Source organism: Aquila chrysaetos, chromosome 3, assembly GCF_900496995.4.
Source record: "Aquila chrysaetos chrysaetos chromosome 3, bAquChr1.4, whole genome shotgun sequence".
Taxonomy (NCBI): domain Eukaryota; kingdom Metazoa; phylum Chordata; class Aves; order Accipitriformes; family Accipitridae; genus Aquila; species Aquila chrysaetos.
In genome coordinates this window covers 56,094,613-56,118,565 of record NC_044006.1, presented here as the reverse complement: position 1 = coordinate 56,118,565, position 23,953 = coordinate 56,094,613, and the positions used below count along the sequence as shown (strand labels likewise).

General features: G+C 40.1%; 1 protein-coding gene across 6 annotated transcripts in view; it reads left to right on the top strand.

Annotated features, from left to right (window-relative positions):
* Nucleotides 1-23,953, top strand: part of RSU1 (Ras suppressor protein 1) — a 118,986-nt gene that overhangs the window by 7,415 nt on the left and 87,618 nt on the right. For all 6 annotated transcript variants that reach the window (XR_005932045.1, XM_030010057.2, XM_030010059.2 and 3 more), the window contains exon 3: nucleotides 7,433-7,483. Coding sequence is in view for 5 of the 6 variants with exons in the window: in XM_030010057.2 (XP_029865917.1) it covers nucleotides 7,433-7,483 (51 nt within the window). In the remaining variant the exon portion in view is untranslated. The remainder of the gene's footprint in view (nucleotides 1-7,432; nucleotides 7,484-23,953) is intronic.

Genomic DNA, 23,953 nt, shown 5'->3' with positions numbered 1-23,953 from the left:
TGTTTTTGGTTATTTGAAACTTAGGGACTTACTAGGTTGGAGGATACTCCTGAGTTACTGTGTTCAATAGCCCATGATAGGGATTTTGTCTCGCATAATTATTTAATGGTTGCAAACGCCTCTCCCAGAGCAGCCAGTAACTCTTAAAGTAAGCTGCTCCCTATTAGCCTTGGTTATTCTTCAAGAAAAGGACCAAGCCTTGTCCCATTGCATTTTTTAGTACTTCCTGCAGTGGCTAGTGGACTGACCAATACTTAAGCTTTCTTAACTTAATTCACATAGAATTAATGCAGAGACAAGGATTTGGAAGCAGTGCACTGTGTAGCATCTGCTTGGTGTGCCAATCCCTTTCCTTTAGGTGCAGACCTATTCTTGTCATGTGTGTTTAACAAAAAAAATAATCATCAGTTTTCTATGAACACTTGTGTTACGTGGGGGCAGAGAGGAGAAAAGGGAAAGAGGAATATATGCCCTGGCTTGGATGGGATTCTCTCCTGGCTTCTCTTCCCAGTCTAGTGAATGACTTGCTATGATAGAGGGCAGCCACTCATGTTTTCTTTTGCCTTGACTTCCACTGTCTGTAGCAGTTGTGGGAGAGACAAAACAGACCAAACTTGCCTCTGTCAAATACCAATGTCTCTTTCCAAATCAAGATGAAATACTCTTCCTCTTTGGGTAGAGATTGATGCTCAGTATCTGAAACTGTCTTAAACTAGCTTAGACCTAGAAGCTTGACAACCTCTATATCTCTTCCCGCTTTTGTGTTTAGTAAAGGGAGAGTGGAGTTATCACCTTGTTTATAATGTGGTGTTCAGATTCACAAAGAAAAGTTCAGTGGTCGCTGAACCACTGCTTGCTCAGGAGTTCATTAATGTCATTAGAAGCTGAATTCTATTTTTGGAATATTCCTCGGATCCCAGCACTTCTGTGTTTTCTCCCAGTGACTTAAAGTACAAACTAGAATTGTGCTCCAGGCCTTCAGAGCATCTGAATTTTCAAGGCTTTCAGAAATGTAATATGAGAAAACTCTTTTCAAACATGTTCTGTAGGAAAGAGGTTTCATTTGAGGCTAAAAATATCCCTTGATCTAGGTGTTTTGTGCTTTAGCTCATCATAGTAATGTGAAGACCGTGTAAAACAGTTAAACTTCAAAGGCTTTTCTTATTGTTCAGGCATGCAATAAAACAAATGATTTATGATGACTTTATACAGCCATCAACAATTATGAAATTGTTCTTGGAGTAGGGACCAGTCTCTAATATCTCATTTATGTATCTTTAAGTGATTGATATGGGGAAGCTATGAATTAAGGAATTATTTTGCCCAAATAACTTGAGACATCTGCTGCTCTGTAGTCTTGTTGTCAGGGAAGGAATATTGGATGAAATCCTATTTACTCTGTAAGTGTTAATTTGCTCTTGTTATCATTCCATCTGTAAGCTATTCATATTTTACATAAAGTACATGCTTGTGTGGTAGGAATTAACATGCCTAGAATTATTTATCAGAAATTTAGTGTTGATATAATTGTCTGTTCCTAAAATAACCAAAGCACAGAAGATGGAGGGGCAGGCTACTTCTAAGTTGTTTTGTACGATAGTGTAATGCTCGTCCTGCGTTAACTTCCTCCGATGGAACAGAAAATGTCTTATCTTGGTTCAGCAAGGTCTCTGGAGTCTTCCTGGTTTGTTTTTTTTTTCCCTTAAAAAAAAAAAAAAAAAGTCTTGTCATCTAAATATTTTATGTAAAGCTAACTTGCAGTGTATGGTAGCAGTATATGAAAAGGCTTGATACTAGGGTGTCCTGGGTTCAGCTGGGATAGAGTTAATTTTTACAGGAACCTGGGAGGTGGGGGGGCATAGCCGGGGCAGCTGACCTGAACTAGCCAAGGAGCTATTCCATACCATGTGACATCATGCCCAGTATATACATGGGGAGTGGGCCGGGGGGAGGGCTCTCCTGCTCTCGACTTTCGGTGGGGGAAGTGGCGGAGCGTCGGGTCCCGGGTGGTGAGCAGTTGCACTGTGCATCACTCTTTTCTGTATACTCTTTCATTAGTACCGTCGTTGTTGTTGTAACTTTTTTTGCGTTGTCCCAGTAAACTGCCCTTATCCCAACCCTCGAGGTTCCAGTTTTTTTTCTTTTCTCTCCTCCGTCTCCCCCCTATCCCACCGGAGGGGGCGGGAGGAGTGAGCGAGCAGCTGCGTGGTCCTTTGTTACCGGCTGGGCTGAAACCACGACATAGGGCCAAAAGGGAAGAGCTTAAACATTCCTCCCTTGACCCACTCTGTTTTGAAGCAATGATGGGACTGGGACCATAACGAGAATTTGTAATTACTATGCAAGTAAACTGCTGTGGCAAAATGGTAGTATCCTGACCCTCAAACTTCTGTGTGGATATTTGGTGCATTCTTGAAATCAAAATAACTTACCGTCTGTATGCTAATTACCGTAATGTTAACAGTAAGGTAACTGAGGTCTGCAGTCCTCAAGTGCAGTCCTTCTTAGTGTCTAGGAGCTCCTCCGGTGGCATCCTAGAGAGGTTATAGTAATTTCCCGGTGGGAATCGTGGTGCCCTTTGAATCTCAGGGAACTGGCACTCGGGGTGAATGGTCTGACCTGTTGAGTGATCCTCAGTGAGTCCTGCTAGTTACGTTTACCTGAGCTGCATATGTCCAAAGCAAAATGGCCCCACCAGGCCTCCTTCAGCTTTGTAGATATTACTTGGGGATGTTAATAAGTTGCTTAAGACAAATGTCTTTATCAGAAGAGCTGATAGTTCAGTTGTCATGCAGAATTGACTTTATATATAGGATGAGGAAAACCACAGTCAGCTGTTTCCACAGCACAGTCGTCCTCACAGGAGTAGGTGAGTGGCAGTGTACTGGAAAACTTGGTATTTCCAGGGGCTGTTTGTTTTGTACAGGTCAGTTTAATGTAAGTGAGCAAATTCCCCTACTTGTAAGGAGTGACCAAATGCCACTTTATGTCTAGGCTCCCTTTCTTAAAATGCTTGCAAATCTGTTTCTGAACTGGTGGTAGCTTTGGGCCTTTCAAGATTGAAAATCTTTTTGTCTAGGTGTGGCTAAAATGCTGCTGGAAGTAGTTCAGAGCCTCTTTCATTCCTTTGGGGGAAGTCAGCCTGCTTTGCACATCAAAGGTGCAATGGGATTCTTTGTCACACATCAGAATGGACTGACATAGTGGAGTTTCAGACAAGGTGTCTAGGCTTCAGTCGAATTTGGACAGTAAAGTCCCTATTGAAATGTCTTTGGTCTAGGGATTTTGGCCTTGAAATTCTTGACATTGGGACTTTGTTCTATTCTGTACAGACGTGAGAAGAAACTCTGCTGAAAATAGGCTCTGTTGAAGAAGACAGCAATGTGACAAATACGGAGAGGGAGTAGTGAGAATAATGCTTGTAAGCTTGCGTTGTTAAAGGCCAGCAGTACATGTGGCTTGATGGTTTAGTTAGCAGGCTTACCTTTAAAAACTAAATACGCACATAACTTTTTATGATATTTAAATTCAGCAGGAGTTTGCTGTTCAGAAGACCTGAGTCTGCAGCCCCAAAGCTTAATTGCCCTTGAGTAACCATCCTCACTTCCTATGTATAGAAATGATGAAGTCATGGCAGGAAAGGTTCACCATATGCATACGCATGGATTAATCAGAGTCTGTCTCAGTTCTCTGTTAGTAAAACACTTCCTTTTCTTACTCTCTTGTTTCTTAGTTCAGTTTGTAAGTGATCTAGAGCAGATACTTGCATGTGTTCTACTGTCTAGCGCTTAGTGCAGTTCAGTGACTATACTGCTGTGGTGTAAGTTGTATGCAAGTGGTGTCTCCTCATAAGCTGGCTTCTTGCAGGAGTTATAAATTTTATTTGGTATGTTTTTTCTTTTAAACATTGAATTACATCTTGAGCACAGAAGCAGAAAATCCTAAGCACTTCTTTTAGTCTATTTCAGTTGTCATTCTGATTTGTGTGCTTTAAATGGGTGTTTCACTTAGTGGGGCATGGGGGGGTGGGGATGGGGATCAGGACTACTTCCTTACCACTGCCTTGAAGAGTTTGTTTTATTTTGATAACCTTGGACATATCTAGCCTTAGTGTTAACAAATAGTCATTTATAGAAGTCATATCCTCTTCATAGAAGAGGTGATTTGTAGACAGAAAAGAGTTGAGAAAGGCCTATCATATTGGTGGATGTATGAACTAAATCTGAACCTTTCATAATGTAGTTTCTCAAATCAGTCTAGCTGCTTATTAGAAGGCATGTAATGTGGATTGCTGGTTCTAATGCAATGAAGTTCATTATGGACTCCAACAAAGGAAAGAACAGATTATCTGAATTTTGGATTCTGTCCTGAAGCTGGCAAAGCTCTGTGCAAAACTGGAATGAACTGGGGAAGGCCACAGAAGTGTGGTGACAGCTTCAGTCTTCGTTCTGCTTTAATATATCAAAGGAAGCATCAACTTCAAAGGAAAAAAGAAATTGCACAAATGTTCTCTTAGAACTCACTCTGTGCGTGGCTGCCCGATTTGACTTTCCAGTCCCTGCACCTGCAGTGCAGCATGGGTTTTGCAGACCTTCGCCTGGCAGCAGCAGTGCAGGGGTCCCACATGTTAGGAGTCCAGTTGTCTGTTGTGCTCGTGGCGAGATGCTGACTTTTTAGTATGGAGGTGAGGTGGTGTTAGTTGGTCTTGTTCTGTTACTTTAGTTCAGCTTCTCTGCTTTAAAAACAAATTGTAAAGTGAGGTAGAAGCAAATTGGTACAGTATAAAAAAAACAAGAATTTTTTTTTTTTTTTTTAAAAAGCAGATTAAACAAAATCTTTACTTTCCAATGCTACTGTCATGGGAAGGGCAAAGGAAAAGTTCTGAAATGTTCCTGTACCCCAAATCTTCAAGAACAAAGCTGGAATGCCATTTCCTGATACTGGTGCCCGCAGCCAGAGCCCTGCTCTTTGTAATGCTCCACACTTCAGCCTTAAAGGCACTCTTCGGTGTCCTTAACATGCAGAGCTACCTGACATGCAGGCACGGTGAGTTGTAAAGGCATGGTGACGTAGCTAGTCTTCACCATTACCACTGTGAGAGGGACTGAGAGTACAAAGTTGATGGAAGTCTTTGGTATGTGTTGTGTGCTTTTTCCTGTCATTTTGATAACCTAGGACTTATTTGAACATTTGAGTCTTGGGGAAGATAGTACTTGACTAATTGGATCTTTCCTATATCAGCTTATGAGGGGGAAAAGGGCCCTCTTGGACCGGAGGATATTATGTGGATAGGCACACAAGCCGTTTGAATTGTAATACAGAAGATATCCATTACTCTTCTTGTGGGGTGGCAGGAAACAGGCTAGGGCAGAGTAGGTAACTCCACTGCCTGGTAGGAAAATCATTGCTTCTTAAATACGGTGGAGCAAGGCTGACTTCTTGTTGATGCTGGTGAGTCTAGGCAAAGCCTCAGAGCTCTAGAATGACTTGTTTCTTAAGTTAAATGCAGGAAAATATGGCTTTTCCTGGCATTGGATCTGGCTCTGATCTCGATTAAGTTGCTGTGGAGCTGGAGACTAGAGCACTTCTCATCTCAGGATGCCAACTGGTAGGGTTGCCCTTCTGGTGGTTGTGTTCTTACTAGTCAGGCTTGGATAATCAAGGGCCTGTGAAACATTGACTTTTGCTGAATGTCACAGCTATTAAAATATCTAAACCAGGAGAAATAAACGCGTGAGGAGTACTTAGGCACTTGTTCACAAGCTTGTAACTATCTCCAGTATCTTCTCTTATTTTTTTGTGTAAATTGCATTCCTATATTTAGCTGTATATGTAAGGAGTCAGTAGTGTTAAATGGTTGCTTATGGTTCAGATGCTGATATGCCTTTTATGGTTTTAAGCTTAGAGCTCTTTATGGAAGCTGCTGCTCTTGTCTGCCCTTCAGTGCTGTATTTTCTACAACACTCTTACAGACTTTCTATGGGCTTCTTTCTCTGTCCTTCTGTTCTGCTTTGTGAGGCGGTGCAGGCAGTACTTAGACTGCTCATATTTTAGGAGAAATTTAGGGTGGGTACACTGTTTTTCCTTTCTCCTCCCTGCCTTTCCTTCCTCCACAACCTGCAATTGCACAGGGAACTGTGGTGATGCTTTTTTTTTTTTTATACTGCACTTTCTGATCTGCTTCTACCTTTGAGTGACTGCTTTGATTCTGCTAAGGTTGTATTTGTCTGTGGTAAGTCATGAGCTTTCAAGGGTTAGCTGAAACAGGTTGGTATATCAGTAAGTAAAAGCTCTCCAAGCTGTTTCCTCCAACTTGCAATTTAGTAAGCATTGATTAGCATGGCCAGTTTTCACACATGCTTACCAGGATATCTTCATTCCCTATGGCAGCAAAGCCCCTGTGGGCTGTCTCTGGGCTCATGTTAGTGATGTTTGTTGCTTGAGGAAAGCTGAGGGATGAGAGATGTAGCACTGCAGCTGTCCCTCAGGCTGGAAAAATTCCCAGCTGCCTAGGAGGGGCAGCAAGGTAATTTCTAGACCTGTTTTGAAGAGGCTGCACTGGAAGTAAGGAAAATGTGTAGAGGAGGAAAATCTTCCCATTTTTCTAGTTCTGATAAAATACAACAAACTTTTTACGGGGGGGAGAAGATGTTTGAGAACTCCTTCAAGGTGCGAGTTTATCCTCTGACTATTTAGCATATTTTTCTAATCAGATACTGTTGTCAATTGTGGGCTGTGGAGCTTTTAGGGAAAGCAGTAGTGGTGTGAAGGGTGGAAGTAGGTAAGAAGAAATGTAAAGGGTGAAGTGTAGGGGGAGTGCCAGTCTCTGTAGCTGCCTGTGCCCTGTGCTCGTTTGTTCATTAAGGTGGAGTCTGAGGGGCTTTGATCAGTCAGATCATTCAATTAATTTCAGTAAATATTGTGTGTTGTCATCTGGCCATTCGCCATGCAACAATGATGCTAGTGAGCTACTGTGCTTCATGGATGCGAGGCTGTAAATGCAGCTATTGGTACTTGGGACTTAAATCTAGCACTGACTTGATAATTAATTGGGAACATGCAGAAATGTAATTGCTTGTGGCATGTGTTCTGTTGGGGTAAATGTTGGAGTACCTATCTGTTTTTCCTTGGGAAGGATTCAAAGGGTGGAAATGAGAAAGGTGTCTGGGTGCCCAGAACCAGATCTGTACTGGGGCGCACTAGTACTCACTGCTCAAGTTGTGTTTGATGCAGTAACAGAAACGTGAAGTAAAGGGGCAGAGGAGTGGCTGGGTGTGTCCTTAAGTCTTGAGCTTGTCTTGTTTATTGTGACAGTGCACATGAATCTGGAGTTACTGGAGCAGAGAGAACAGCTTGGCTGTTTTAGCTGGAACAGCTACAAGCTCTCAGTTGCCATGTCCATAAACTAACTTCTTTCTCTCTTCATTTGCAGTTACGTTGTCTCATATCACGCAGCTGGTTCTGAGTCACAACAAGCTTACAAGTAAGTATACTCCTAATTTTGGACTTCATTACAGGCAGTTGAGCAATATTGAAAAGCTGACATTGATAGTTTGATTTTTTTTTTTTTTCCTGGTTTGGTTTTTTTTTTTTAATAGAGCACAATGTCACTGTTAAGAGTGCTTCTTGGTGAAGCACTTTAAAAAAATAAAGAGAATGAGAATGTGACTTAGCAGCCATTGTTCAACATGCCTTTCCAATTTCAATACAGATCTGCCATATACTGGAAGATCTGTAATTATCAGTCTTGTTACCAGTTCAGCCAAAAATCCATTCCCTACCATGGCTCTGAAGTCCTTTTGTTTCGGTGAGGACTTCTGGATTTTGTTTTTTTAACTGTATCTGAAATGATACAGTTTGCATTTTGGTACATAGATAATTAATTTGGGTGAAGCAAGTAAAAATAAATTACAACTCAACTGCATTATATGTATAACCAAACATATGTGAGCAAGGCCAACTGAATGTGAGCTTCAGGCATGAAAGTCAAGCAGTCTACTTCTGCAAAAAAAAAAAAAAAAAAAATCCTTTGAGTGTAAGTTCTCTTGCTTGTACTGCCCACACCACCTTCAGTTACTACATTGTGGATCCTACTTCCCATATTAAAGAAGCCCTTAAGTGAGGTGTTGGTGAATAACATGTCATGAGAGCAACATAAATGTGAGACTCAACTTAGTGGAGGCAGATATCAGACTGACTTTTGCAAGGCAAAAAAAAATATTTTTTTTGTAGGAGAATGCTTCAGGCTTACCCATCAGTGTCTTGTGCAAATGTTCCTGCTGCTTGGTTGTTGAAAGACAAGCAGTGAGTTTCATCTGATCCCTGTTACTGTGCATCTTCTAAAGAGAAGAAAAGTGTTGGTATTGTTGGTGTTCTCCTTGTCCTTGTCTGTTCTCTGCATGTGACAGTGGATTTCTATTTCAACCAATCCTTCCCTTTTTGGAACTGAATTTTTTAAGAGTGCATGAAATGGGGAGGGGAATGGAACCTGCAAGGGGAGTGTGTGTTGATGAGATGACTGGGTAGGTGCTTTGGCATGTACCAGGCTGTACCCAAGGAAAGCTCTACAAATTGAGATGGGTTTAAAAAAAAACAAAACCAAACACGAACAGAAAAACCCCTAGCAAACAAACCAATAAAACCCAGCCTATTGAACTCTAAACTACTTGCTGCACAAGCTGTAAGATGGTATGTGTTATTTAAAACATATGTATTAATGCAAAAATCTCACTTAAGGCTCTGAGCATTTGCAGAGGATTAAGCATGAGGGAAAAAATTAAAATATTCTTAGATTCTAGCACATAAACACTTCTACTCTGGATGCAGTTTATTGGGTACTAATGCGTAGCTTAAAGGGTTTGTAGTAGTATAAATAGTTAAAATTATGGGCACTATATGAGTGGCTGTGAGAAGTATGAATTAGTTATTCTAGGCCCTGCTTCTGATTGCATAGTGTCTTCTAGACTGGCATCTTGCTATTTGTTTTTGTCCCTATTGTAGTTTTCAAAGAAATCTCAATTTATTTATAAATATGACCAGCAATTTCCAGCCATCTAACATGTAAATGATAACTGATGGGTAAATTCATGGGAAAATTCAGGCAGGGAAAATCATAAGCATCACTGTTAAACACACAGCTGTACCCCAGGTTTAGAAAGTCATGAAGTTCTGAATAGCTGGAAGCTGAGAGAATGTTTTGGGAAAAAATTATGGTAAACTTGCTTTTGGCATATTGCGATCTGGCATCTGTTACCAGCCACTGATGGAGTTGGACTACAGGGCCACCCAGCTGGTGGCTTTTGTGTTCCCTTAGGTCACTGCAAGGAGATGTCTGTCTCTGAACTTGAGCTGTTTAAAAGCTAGGCAGTTAATTGTATCCAGCCACTTCAGCTTTCTCTGCAGCTTCTGGAGGGTTGCGGGCACCTTGAGATAGTGGTTCATTCTGCACTCCTCTATCTAATGCTTGTGGTCAGACAACGCATACAAAGTTGGGTACCTAGTGCTGCCAGGCAGAACTTCTCTCTGGTGCTGATTATTTGCTCTGGTATCTTCTGTCTGAATGGCTGCTTACCTGGCACAAGGATGAAACAAGTTGTAAGCATTACTCTTGGTAAACTTGACTATGCTTTCTCTGGGATTTGTAAAAATCCTACAACTTCTGAAAGCTAACATACTTCCAAGGACTTAATAATCTCTTCCACGCGACACCTTACAAATCTTAAATGTACCTAAAGGGTGAGTTCAGCTGAACACACAACTGGCTGGGCAGGTAGCAGATATCTACCTTGCTCTGAGGAAGAGAAGAAAGGCTGAAACTCCTGCAAGGAGACTTGCATCATGGTAAACTTGACTGTCTTGAGAACTGAGCCTGGGGAGGGTGACATGCTTCACCATGAGCACCAGAGTTAAAAGCTAAGTAACTAACCTATGTCCTAGCTATGTGTCTTAGCTGTAGACCTGGCTAGGGAAGGAGAAAGATAGGGTAAGAAGAGGTGTCCAAGAAGGATGTGTTCACGTTGACTTTAACTATTCAAGAAAAATCCAGAGTACACCATTTGTTTAAAGCAGTTCTAGTTTTCACAATACCAGTTTAAGGATTGCCACTACTCTAAAATTGTGTTAGATTAAATCTCAACTTTTAATTACTGCTTTCTTCTGAAGTAGCCCTTAGATCAGCAGGCTGCAAGTATATCTGTTCTCTCAGCCAAGGGATTCTGTCAGCCTTTCTAATTGCTATGTTTGGATTTCTTTTATGGGAAGGTAAAACCACTGCTTCTCCTGAGAAGTAGCTCATCAAGTCTGTAACTTACTATTCTTTCACAAATTGATGTAGACATTTAAATAGACAGCACGCATTTTTAAAAGGCTAAATTTCAAGTTCATATTCTCATATTTGACACTGTTGACCTAATCTTTTAAGCAATGTAATTAATTGTCTTAGCAGATTGTTCTTAAAATGACTAGGAAGCTGGTGGCAGTGACACTTGACATGCTACACTAAGGTCATATTAGCATCTTCTACTAGTTTTCTGCCATTTAAATGAGTGTTCTGCTTCCTTTTTTTTCTGCTGTTTAGAGTAAATATGTCTATCTGGAAGAATAAATACATGTAAAAACTGGATATGCATATTTTTACGTAACCATAGTTCATATTTTTGCCAGCAAACTCTATTAAAAGTAAGTAAAGTTTCATTAGCAAGGATGAGGACAGTACCATTAAATCCATCACATTGCTTAGAATATTTTTGTGGCATGGTTTTTGTTAATATTTTTAGTATGCCATTCATACTGTTGGTGCTTGTGCATTTACATGTCTAAATCACTCATTATCAGAAGTACTCAAATCCACATTGATTTTTGTGGAGAATCAGAGGCTGGATTTTTTCCAGCTGTCTGGTGCTGTGCTAATGGAAGATTCTTGAACTGGCTGCTTCTGCTCTAGGTAACTTCTGAAACAGTTGAGTCTGTCCTTTGCTGCTTGATGAGAACTTTTTGTGCTTCAAAATCAGAAGCAAAACTCTGGGGGAAGCTGAACAGCTGCGGTTCTGCAGTCTTGTTGAACCAGTTGCTGCCTAAGTGGCAAACCTGGGTTGATTCCACTTTGGGGTCTCCTTTGACAATCCAGTTGAAAGCAGAGGGAGAAAGTGAGTGTGTTTTTTCTTAACTCAATGTAGACATACGGGCCAGTGTCTCCATGTATTGTACTGGGAGTTTTTAGATCCATCCAGTATACAGCTGAGAAGCAAAATTAAAGACAGTCATGCTTATGTTATTAGCCTGCATAGGTCATCTGATCCTGACCCAGGTGTCTTTTGAACCTGTTGGCTAACTTCAAAATAAATGGAATAGAAGTCCTGACAAATGTTCATCAAATTTGTGGAAATGAGTGGCTGAATGATAGAGACTTGCCCTTCAGTGTGGTGGATTAATTTGGGTAGGTGTGACCAAGTTGTCTTTGTTCCATGTCATTTGATGGTAGCTGGGGGACATACAGGTGACATTCACCTCCTGCTCAGTGGGATTGTTAATAGGACATGAATAGTGGTAGGGAATTAGGGTAGCTGTGCTGGAGGGGTACGGAGGGAGTTGGAGCCACAGGACATACTTCTGTAGAAACCATGCTTGATCAGTGTGGTCAATCACAAATATTGTTTCCACATCTTTTGTGCAACAGTAATAATTTTTATGGGTATCCATTTTACTGTTCTGTGCACTTCTACTTAGGACTGCTTCACCCAAGTTCAAGTGGAATGTAACTTCTCTTGAAGTCTGCAGCAATTCTGGCCACTTGTTCTTTCTGACACTGCTGTGCAGAACGAAAGTGAACTTAAGGTGTTGGTGTAGATCTGTGTGTTTTGCAGAGCCAGCCATCATGTTTCCTCTTACATTGCTGGTCCATGGTTGATGCTGGGGTGGCCATGCCAGTTGCATGTTATGCTGTGCTTGGTTTCCAACAGTGTGGACTGTCATGAGGCTTCTGAAGTTTTGTGTTAAGGAGTTTGTCATAGAAGTTCTTGAAATCAAACTTTGTCCTACTTTGTTCAAACCTCTTCAGCTACAGTTTGTGGTTTCATAATGGTTCTGGGGCACAAGTTGGGAATTGCAGAATATTGGATGTCCAGGGAGCCCAGGTCAGGGAGAAGAAAGGCATGTTGCCAAGCTTGGCTGTCTTTCCTACTCTGGGACTTGCCCCATGTCATTTCAAGCAGAATGGTTTGGAGCTCTGGGAGACAGTGTAAAATAGATGACCGAGTATGAGGTTTTTGGTTTTGGGTTTTTTTTGGTTTTTTTTTCCATCTGGGAATGAGGTTTGTGTATCACATTGTCTTGAGGGCTTAGCTTTTTTAATAAATTGGTTGCACTAGAACACCAAATGGCTGTCTTTGACTGGAAAAAAAAGGTACATTTGCAGGCTTGAACTGAAGTTGGCAGGGTAGATTAGGCTTCACCTTTTGGTCCCCTTATGCCACTAGATTTGTAAGTGAGCAGTAATTGGAGCAGAATTAGCAATACAAAACCTCCCATTTTTAAAGGAAACAGTTTGAGCATATATATTGTGGCTTATCCTTACCCGACTTATTTTTTCCTTGCAGAGCAGCTTTTGTGAACTATTTTGCCATTAAGTGGTACTGAAACTTGTAGACTTTAGATAGCTAGGCTAACTCAAGGTATTCTCCAGCTGCTTCAAGCGTATGCAAAATTTCACATTCTAGTATAGTGACACTTAATATCCTTATTTGGTATGCTGGTGAAGTTTGACAATTAAAATCCCAGTACTACATCATGAATAGGAAGTGTGCTTGAAGAGCTCTCAGAAGCTTAGGTTAACCCTAAGGTAGTCCAACCCGGGAGTGCACAGAGGGGAAGACGTGACTGGAAAGCAGGCTGGGATGTTAAAGGTTACTTCAGCATTGACAACACGTACAATTTACCAGTCATCAGTACGGTCACAGCTATTACACTGCCAACTTGACATGTTTTATTTTCACTTATTTTTGGGATATGCTGTAAGTTTTTGATGACTTGTAACTACTGTAACAGTTATTTGACTCCCTGAGATGATTAATTGATGTTGTAATAATTTGGAGAATCTATTCAGAGATTCTAGCTTTTGTGTCATCATCTGATCGTGCCTGGAGTTCGTGTATCTGCTGTCAGTAGAAATACCGGTATTATACGATTTGTCCATTAGAGGTCACTGTTTAAACATCTTTAGCAGTTTCTCTCGTGGGAAGGCGCTTGTGCTCCTGGCAGCAATACAGCCTGCCTGGTAGGTAGTGGTGGACAGCAGCTTAGTTTTTGTTATTCTCCTCAGTCTCCTTAAGCTCAGGTGATCCTATGCTTGCCAGCTTCACCATATTCTTGTGCTGCATTTAAACGTTCTCAAAGGTTGTCTGCTATTCATATCTCACTCTGATGATTTTTCTATCCTTTTGCTCTCATGCTCTGATTCCTTGCCCATTATTAGTAAATGTCTGAATGATGAGAGGTCAGTAACAACTATTTTTTTCTCAAACCTCCCCTCTATTACCTGATGTCACATTCTCTGTCCTCCTCTCCCTTTCCTCTGAGCTGCTGTCCTATACTGTCCTCTGCTTTTTCTGTTGCTGATTCCTTGATTCTTGAGTGTAATCCTTTACTCACCTTTAGTCCTTTCCTTTTTGTGAAGTGATCCATTAGTTTTTTGCTGCTGGTTCCCATTTCCACACCTGAATTTTGTTTCTGAGTTCACTTTCTGATCCTGTCAGAATAGCTGTGTTTCATTAATTGCATTCTTTTGACAGCCACGTAGTCACCCTTTTCATATTCCTTGTGGATTTTGCCTTCTTCCAGCAGAGCAGTTCAAAACTTTTTTTTTTCTGCTCACACAACTTACTGCTTCTTTGCTCTATCATCACCTTCTAAATTGTCTTGCTCTCTGTGTGTGACCAGCACAGAAGCTTGTCCCTTCATTGCTGTTAACCCTCTTGACTGTGTCCTTGATCTTATTTAACATGCTGCTAAAATCTCTTGGTGTCGTTTTTATATTGGGGCGTCTCCTTTATAAGTCACCTTTCTGGCTGTACTGTATACCTAGATGTATTGGAGGTAGTCCAAAGACAGCAACACTGCATCTGTCTGTCCTGAATTCCTTCCCAGTCTAGCTGCTTTGTCTTCTTCAGACTGCTGAAACATGTTATGGTGTCTCCCACTGGTATTGTCTGACACTTTGCATTTGCCTGGTATCAAGTTATTTATATAGCAACTTGCTGACTTCTGGGGGGAACTAGGTGCCCATATACTCTTTACTCTTTGTTGCTTCTTGTATTCTCCTCTACTTTGCTTCTGCCTCTGCTTCCTTCTGGTAAGTCATTCCACACTGTTGTACTGACATGATATACCCCACAATGGTGCAGGTAAGCTATCTGCTTAGCGAAACTAGGGTTGTGTCCAAAGCACAAGATTTCTGCTTGACAGTGGCCTCTCAACTGTGCTTAAGAGTGGTGCTTTAAATTAACTATAAGCCCTTAATTTTCATTATATATTTTGATTTGTTTTTGCTTCCTATTTCTGGTGCAGGGATCTCTAAAGGGAAATATCTTTATGAATGCAGTGCACAGGGGGATGTGAGAAGGAGGGAGAAGGAGATCCCTATACATAATGCCTTACTAAATTTGTGACATCTGAGTTCTGCACAAATATTTAGATTAAATACCTTGTTAGCTTTTTTTTCTCCCTGAAAAAAACCCCAAACCTTTGGTTCTGAGAAACTACAGATGGTAGAGTATTTTAGCTTTAAATAATATAAATTTTGGTCTTAAGAAACTTTGGGAGAATGAAGCAGAATAATTTATGAGAGAGTTTAGTGCTGTAATGGTATAAAGAGTGCATGCTGAAACTATCCCAATTTATGTGTCAATGAAATTGTCAAAGTTTGTGCTGTATGGCAACAAAGTTAGTTTTGCATAATAAGTAAGCGTACACACTAAATATGGCACTAGACACAAATCACTTGTCTTTAACATAGTTCTTCAGCAGCTGTTGTTGTCTTATTAAAAGGCATCTGCAAACATATTAACTCCTTTTGTAGTCTCAATGTTTTCTGACATGTTTTAGTACAAATTTCTTGTGTCTTCACGTATCTCCCAATGGCTTAAAATAGCTGTAATTTTTTTTGTGGAAGCCCCATATAAATGATCTTTCTCCATGTGTATGTACAGGTTGTAATGTAAAATTGTTGGAAATCCTGTTGCCAGGTATAGACTATTTTCAAGTTGGCATTTTCAAAGCTAGTGAATGTTGCACAAGTGAACTCACTTCATTAAAGAGCTAATTTTCTATCATCTTAAAGAATTTACTGTCTAACAAGCTGAGTGGAATTTTTTTGTTGCTAATATTGAAGGACAGAGGTGAAAGGTAGATTTGGTCTAGACTGAGGGGAAACTAGATTTAGTTTTATATACTTGGTTTTGTACTCTATTTTCTATGTATTCTTTTTGTTCTTCTAGTAATCAATCAGGTGTGTGTTGTTTGAAGTGGATAATGACACAGCATTTCCCTTCAGACCACTCACCCATCTGGCCTCTTACTCTTTCCATTTTTTTTTTCCCCTGTGTCAAAAATATTGTAGAGTGAAATAACACTTAGGGTGAAATAATTTCCTGATCTTTATCTGAGGATGGGCAATTTGTGGTAACATGGTTTCTTTTGTCTAGGAGGAATATCTGCTGTAGCTCAAAAATGAAACATACAGTCAGCTGAAGCCTGGGATTAGCTAACATAGAAGTGCAGAGGGAGCTCTACCTTATGGACTCAAAGAAGTTGCTTTAAGTACTGGGTATAGGGAGCCCAAATTAGGAGGGAGTTTAATTCATTCCCAGCTCTGAGGGCTGGAACAAGAACATCATGTGTAAACACATGTGCTGACTTTGCTTTTGAGCAGTGGTGAGCTCTTTTACTGCAGCCTCTTCCTGTGTGTGTTTAGAGGATGGGCTGGTGTCTCTGATAAACGGTGTCAGCATGGCAGTCTGTGATGCTGAATGGGGGGTAGAGTCAGTTGATCCAAGTAGCAGTGAAAAATAGTCCTATGGGAGTTCTTAAAAACATTTCAGTGATATAAAAAGTGTAAACTACTAATACTGTCCAATAAAACAAAATGAAATTATGGACTATTTGTTTTAGATACAGTGAAAGCAGGATTTTGTAAACAAGCACTGCTAAAAGCACACGAGCATGTCGGTATTCTGAGTAAGAGACTGAAGTGACCTTGACCTGTGAGGGGTAACCTATAGTATCTGTTCAAGACCTGATGTTCAGGGCATCTTTGGTTAGTCCCTCTTGTGAACTGCAGAAAGCATGTGAAATAGACTGAAGTAAGGAGAATATTGAGGGAGGGGAAGGTGAGCATGCTGAACTTCAGCTGCTTTGATTTAACTAAAGCCAGCTACTGTGCAGTAGTGTGAAACTCTGAAACAACTTAAACACCTGGAGGAGACTCACTGAGATGTAGTGAAGACCATTTGCAATTGCATTTGGTGGAAGCCTAATAATAAATCTCAATTTAACACTATCAGCTAAAGTTCTGTAGTACTGCAGAAGTTATTTTTCTTAACCATTCCCTGCTGTTAAAATATCGACGCATACAGATGATCTGACCTGTAACAAGGGGATGTAGCCTGCGTTCTTCAACTGTTGCCTGGTGTACCGCATGGGGTTTTTTTCTCCTGACGTAAGAGTAAGATAGCAAAGCATCTTGGATGAACTGTGCACTCCTCACAAAACAATTCTTGAAGCTGAAGATGCTGTGGTCCACTACAGTACTTGCATGTCACACTAATTCAAAAAGCTTGGCTAATACTCTGTTTTCTTCAAAATTATTTGTAGAAATGAAGGGCCATGTTCATATCTGCATTTTTATACCCACCCTCACAGTACTGTTCCTTACTGCTGTAAAAAAGCCAACAAACATCAGATTTTTGTGAGCTATTTTGGTGTGGTTTCAGTTCTTTGCTGTTAGGTGATTTATTTTCAATCTAGTAATCCCTTCCTAACCTTAGCCCCTGGTTTCTAGTATCTCGCCAAACTCTGAAGTGCATCTTAAGCTTTCTTCTCAGAGGAGAACAGATTTGTCCTTTGTCTTCACTAGATGTCGCTTGATTCCCAGTATCTTCTCAGCCTTTCTTGTGCTCACAGCACTTCTCCTTAGACTGTGGCTTCTAAATTAAAACTGTTTATTGATAAATTGCTTTGTTATCCCAGTAGCACATCGGTGAGCTATAATATAATTTAAACATGTTCATAAGAAAATTTTCATAACTGCAGTGCTTCTGTGGATAATTGTAAACAAGAACTCTGCTGGTTTCTGGAAAGAGCTGAAGATTAAGGAGACAAGTTTGTTTTTAATGTTTTCAGTGTGAGAAAGGTTAGTATCCATCTTGGAAGAGGTTGGAGGGTGGGCAAAAGGGGAAACTTGAACTACATAGTGTGTAAATTAAGTACTGTATGCTTCACTTGGGATCAGGATTCTCTCCAGTTAACTGCCAAGTATGATATCAGCATGCCTATGAATATTTAAAACGAAAACTGTTGTGTTCTCCCTCTGCTAATTCCTCTTTCATTTTGGTGAAGCTGATTGCTTCTCTCAGTATAACAGAACCCTTGTCAAATTAATCTAAACATGACTCCAGCTCTACGAGTACAGTTATATTGGATGCACAGAATGCATTATATATTTAGTATTCTAAATTCTTCCTCCCCCATGAAATGTGAGTAACATTTCATGTCTTTATGACCTTTACTCTAAGGGATCCTTACTCATTAAAAGTTCCTGTTGACTCTAACTGGATTAGCAACAGTCTGCAGAACTGGGTTTATTATATTGTGTAGCCACAGATTTTTACTGTAGGCTTTAGTAGTTTCTTGCTCTTTGCAAGAAAACCTTACCTGGGATCTACAATGGACTGATAGCACTCTGAAAGGTCTGTACTGAGTTCTCCTTACTGTGTACATATGACTCTTGACCAGCTTTTAAATGGAAGAGTTTAATGAGAAACTGGCATAGTCTTATAAATCTCTTCTCTGACAAGTAGTGCTATTTTAATAGCTCTTCTGGATAAATATTCCCTTAGAACCTGTAAAGGTTTGGAGTACTACTGAACGTCATGTTCCTAGGTACTGTGAAATTACTTCATTAGCTAAAGAAACATACTGAAAAAACAGGGATTCTGCAGCTTAAAGTTTCTAAAGATGTGAATGCCAAAGAAACTGATCATATTTTAAATAATTAAAATTCTTATTTCACTTGATGTCTGATTCAAAACCCATTGAACTCAATGGGCGGTTTTCTGTAGCCTTTGAATCATATTTATTGAGGAGATCATAAGCTTGCTTGTGCACAGTTTTATGAATAGGTAGGTATTACAGATATGATTTTCCAAGCAGCAGTGGGACAAGGTTTATTTTGAACATTCAGTGTTAAGGTATAAATGAACTGAAATGTTTAACTCAGTTTACATACCATGTGTTCCTCTCGTGGAGACTTACATTTTTACTAAAATCATTTCACTTGTCCAGTTGGGTAGTTTACTGACTTGTCACATTTTTCATCTGAGCTTCCTTGTCTAAAATGTTTTATATTTTAGTTTTGAATTGTAAAGGAAATTTTGATATGGGTCTCTCTTATTAAGAGTGTCTTCAGAAATGTTTGATTTAATGTTAGTCTGTACTAAATTAAAAAAAAACCAACAACCTAGATTTCATCTTTTAGATGAAAAGCAAATGGAGACTTAGTCTTGCAAACATCTGAGTTTGTTTACTTTTGAAGTTGTGAGGATTCCTGTTGTTTTCCAGTGCTTCACAGAAGCTTTTAAGAGAAATAGTCCTGGAGATCATTTGCTGAAATGGAGACTTTCTGAAGCCTGTGCATTTTCAGCTGTATGAAGGGCACTGCCACCACAGGAGGAATTGTATTGAAACTTAGATGAATGACTAAAGAGTGGCAGAGTGGAACTGGAGGGAAAAAAATGCACTTCCTTTCCTCCTCTCCCATTTTCTGTGTTCTTCCTCCTTTGTCAGAGGTTGGGTGTACAAAAGGAGCTGGATCTAGAAGTCAGTTCTAGGTGGTGGTATGAGAACCGCTTGACTTCCTGCTTTATGAGAAGGGGTTACATGCGAGACACTTAACTCCAAGCTGTTTTAACTGACTTAAATGTTCTTAGCATGTTGCTCTGCATGATAGCTGCCTTGGATAAAAGGTCCATCTAACCCAGTATCTGTTCTCCAACAGAGGGCAACACCAGACCTGTAGTAAAGATAGATGTCTGGTGTTGGCTTCTGGTTCTTGGTGTGGAGAGAGAACGAAGGTCCACATCCAGGACACTTAGGTGTGGGTTTACATAGGCATTGAATAGTAGCATTTAATCCTTCTTATGTATGTTTTGGAAATCTTATCATAACTTTTAAACAGCTCCTGCTTATGTAGGAATAAAATGTAATAACTTGCCTTGAGTGAAAGGCTGCTCTGCTGAGAATATATTTTAGTGCCTAAAGAATTGCCACTAACTTCAGGGCAAAAAAGAGCATTTTGGTTTTTTTAAATGTTCTGAAGCATAACAAGTTGCCAATCCTTATTTCCAGGAGCGCGAACAAAGTCCTCTTATTCCTTGGTGTGGAGCCTGTAGACCGTCTCTTTCACTCAGCCAAGCTCTTGAAATCAAGGTGAAGTCTATAGCTGTCATAGTGAATCACTGTATGCAATTTCCAGTATTGAACAAGGCAGGGAAGGAAGCCATTCCTGGTCTTTGAAGTGAGACTTAATATGAATGGGGTTTCATGATGTGACTGAAGCTTCACAGAAGAATGCAAAGGCATTGGGCTGCCAAATTTTACTAGCATTTGCTGAGGGGGAGTTTAGTTGTTAATGACACTGGGCAGCAGATGGTCTTAGAAGAGTTGTTAAGACACTGTGGATTGTACTGTAAATATGTGGGTGAATGGAACCAGGATGCTGACAGTTCACTCTCACAGCTCATCATGAGAAGGTGACTCGAGTGGAATTCAGTATTGCCAGAACATGAATTTCTTGGTATTTGGCAGTCTGCTATATATATGGGAAGAATTTTGCAACATAACAGTGGGATGGTAGTCAGGATGCACTTAGTTGTGTAAAGTTCAGAACAGAGAACATAATATGCCTAGTCAGCCTTGCTTGACCACTGCTCATCTTTAGACCTGAAGGTACTGAACCTGTGCAGTTTAGCTACAAGACCAGTACAGGAGTTAATTTCAGTCTTCTGTTTTTCTTTAAATCCAAGAGAGCATTCATTCATACTACAAATTAATCTGAATTGTTGGACCAGAAAATAAGCTGTTACAGGAAAAAGTCCTCTCTCCTCTACCACAAGCCTGGTCTTGACCTACTCTTCTGTTTTTTCTTCTCATGGAATGCCTCCAGCCCCTCCATCCAAACCAAAAAATACAGTTGTGGATTAGGGCTTTTTATTTTGATTTAACAGGGTGAGACACAAAGTATTTCATTCAAATCCTTTGCTAAATTTTTAGCATTTTTCTCATCTCAGCCTGCTTGCCCATGCAGCTATTAGTATGGCTTGAAGAAAATAATGATATAAAGTATCCTAAGTGTGATTCACAACACGGAATACAGTATGTGGGAATTATACAGATATCAGAAACTTAGCAGACAGTGTGCAAGGACACAGCTCCTATTGTTCACTAGGGACACTTACTCACACCTGTGCCCTGACAAAAGAAAATCAAATTAAAAACCTCTCATAAACTAGCCAATGGAAGTTGAGTTTTTGCCCTGTGTTTGCAAGTGGGATGAGTAGGTAGAATCTGAGACTCTTAACTGTGTAGTAACCCATCGAAACTAGGGTTCTCTTTGATGCTGTGATCTTCAGCGCAAGCGTAATCTTCATGAACAAATCTCTGGAAGGCGTTTTCTTCCTGTCTTGGTGTCTAGGTGTCATCTTTTTCTGGGTGGTTTCATGGGTTTTTTTGGATTTTGTGGTTTGGGTGGGGGTTTTTTGGTTTGTTTTGTTTTTTTAAAATTAAGATAACTGTTCATGTTCTTGCTTGAAATGATTCTTCCTCTCCCCACAGTCTCCTAGCTTAAGTCAGAAGTGAGATACAAGCTTAAGAATCCATTTATTCTTAAGGGGGGGGGGGGGGAAATAAGCTGGTTTAGACAGGTATTTGACTAAATCAGTGTTGCTAGTTCAAGGTAGCTCAGTGACTGGGTCCAGCTTTTTGCTTTGATGTCATTTACTGTTTGGACTCTGTCAGACTGCTTGGAGGGTGCTTGTCCCCATCTTGTGGTCTGTTCACAGGTGCGGAACAGCTTTGCTGCTACTCCATGATGCAAGTGGTCATTAGGTAACTAAATCCACTGTGAATAGGACTGACTGAATATAAGGTGCCCATTAACCAACACTGATTCAACTGAAATGCACATCAGGTGTTGCTGGCTTTCCTCGCATGAGGGTAGCACTAACAAATTGTCTCTGTAGTCTGACAGTTTCTGTAGTCCAGCTTCACAGAAAGATCAAAAAAGTTCTGAGGGCCTCCTGTGTTTGTAGTGATAGTATTGTCCTTGGTGTAAGATGTACTTTTTTTAGTTTGCTTTGAGAACTTTCAGTGTCTTGGATAATAGCTTCTTAATTTCTTGATCATCTTGTGATGGTTTTCAGCCTGAATAATTGAAATACAGAATTGACACGTAGGCAGCCAAGCTGACTATAGGTTTGGTAAATTTGACCTCGTGAATGTCATGCTCTTGTTTTAATGTTCCCACAACAGAGCTCTGCATTACATTTAGCATAACTTGCAATGTTAAGTTGCACTGTTTTTTTCTAGGAGAGTGTAATCTCTTAGACTGTCCAAAAGGCCAAAACCTTCAGACTGCGTTTTTACTAATTGCATCAATAGTATAACTTCAGGAGAATTGCATTTGGTCTCAGCATTGTTTAGTAGGCATTGACTAAACTAAAACCTGTATTTGCTAATGCTTCTGATTCCCGTTCTTGCATAAACATAGTACCTATTTGAGAAGAGCAGAAACATTGTTTGCCAGTCCAGTGCATCTCATCAAAGTCAAATTATAAAGTCTAATTTCTGAAAGGAAAACATTTTAATACTGGTAATTACTGTTGTGGTGAAATATTGAGGCTGGAAACAGCTGAATTATGTCAATTAAAATCCTCAGTCAACTTCTGTTTGGGAATAATTTCAAACAACAGTAGTAGTTCACTACTCTACTTTCTGAAGGCACATAATTCTTGCCATCATTGAGTGACAAATATGCGTGGACCAGTTGGAAAATACCACAAAGGGAGGGCTATTAAATGTTCAGATTTGCCTTAGTGACTTTATAAAAAGTCTGCTAAAAATCTCCTGCAATGAATATGACCCTCAACAGTAATATTTATGTAGTGTAATTAGAGTGTTTGTTAGGGATCCTGTTATTGTTCACAATGTAATTAAGATTATAATCTAGTAAATGTGACATACTATAATGTTCTGCTTTGTAAACATTATTGACTCCATTTTAAGACTGAGATTGCCTCATGCCAACAAATAAAAGAAAATCATGGCCTCATAAAAACTTCTAATTAGTTAGATGTGCACTCTCTGGGTTCCTGATGCAGTCAAAGTTGAGACTGAACCAAGGTGAATATTGAACACAGGTGCAAGCTTCAGTGCAGGTGGTTTGCCAACCTTCTTTTTTGTTAACCTCATCTGTCTGCTTAAATCTCACTAGGTTTAAGGAGGAAAAGATGCAAATCTGAATAGCTTTTTAACCTCATCTGCACAGGCATATTCATATTTTGTTTCTGCCTTATTCTTCATGTTTCTGGATAATAACCAGATATTGATTTGTTGGTAATCCAATGTAGCCATGTATGTGTATTGATGAGTTAGTTATTCACTTATGGAACAGCTTGGCTGAACAGTTCATCTTTTAGGGGTGAACTTACTTTTGTAAATTTTGCTGTATCTTAAATGGACAAGAACTTGGATACTAGATTATTTAAGCAGTAAGCAGAATGGGCCATCGCTAAAAATGGATTTTTATTTAATGTTTGCTGTTAAAGACCCTTAATAAAACTGTTGTCTTGCTGTAACTACTTGTATTTTTTCAACTCAAATAATGAAATGATCCAAGTCTCTTAGGCTCTGCTCTCTTGAGACCTGTGTGTGCTACATGAACTCAGATGATGGCCCGCTTATCTTTGTTAGTGTCCTGGTTTCAGCTGGGATGGAGTTAATTGTCTTCCTAGTAGCTGGTACAGTGCTATGTTTTGAGTTCAGTAGGAGAAGAATGTTGATAACACAACACAGTTGTTGCTAAGTAGTGTTTAGTCTAAAGTCAAGGATTTTTCAGCTTCTCATGCCCAGCCAGTGAGAAAGCTGGAGGGGCACAAGAAGTTGGCACAGGACACAGCCAGGGCAGCTGACCCAAGTGGCCAACGGGGTATTCCATGCCATGGGACGTCACATCTAGTATAGGAACTGGGGGGACTGGGGGCAGGGCGATCGCTGCTCAGGGACTAGCTGGGTGCCGGTCGGTGGGTGGTGAGCAATTGCACTGCACATCATTTGTACATTCCAGTCCTTTTATTATTACTGCTGTCGTTTTATTAGTGTTACCATTATCATTATTGGTTTCTTCTGTTCTATTAAACCTTTCTTATCTCAACCCATGAGTTTTACTTCTTTTCCCGATTTTCTCCCCCATCCCACTGTGTGTGGGGGGGGAGTAAGTGAGCGGCTGCGTGGTGCTTAGTTGCTGGCTGGGGTTAAACCATGACAGTTAGTCTATGAGAGCATTTGTTGTCCTTGTCTCTCTATGCAATGGTCTTTGTTAGTCAAAATATCTTACAGTACTGGTAGTAATTTTCTGAAGAGTACAAAGTGACTGCTCTCAGCAATAGGAACAGATTCTAGATAGGAGGGT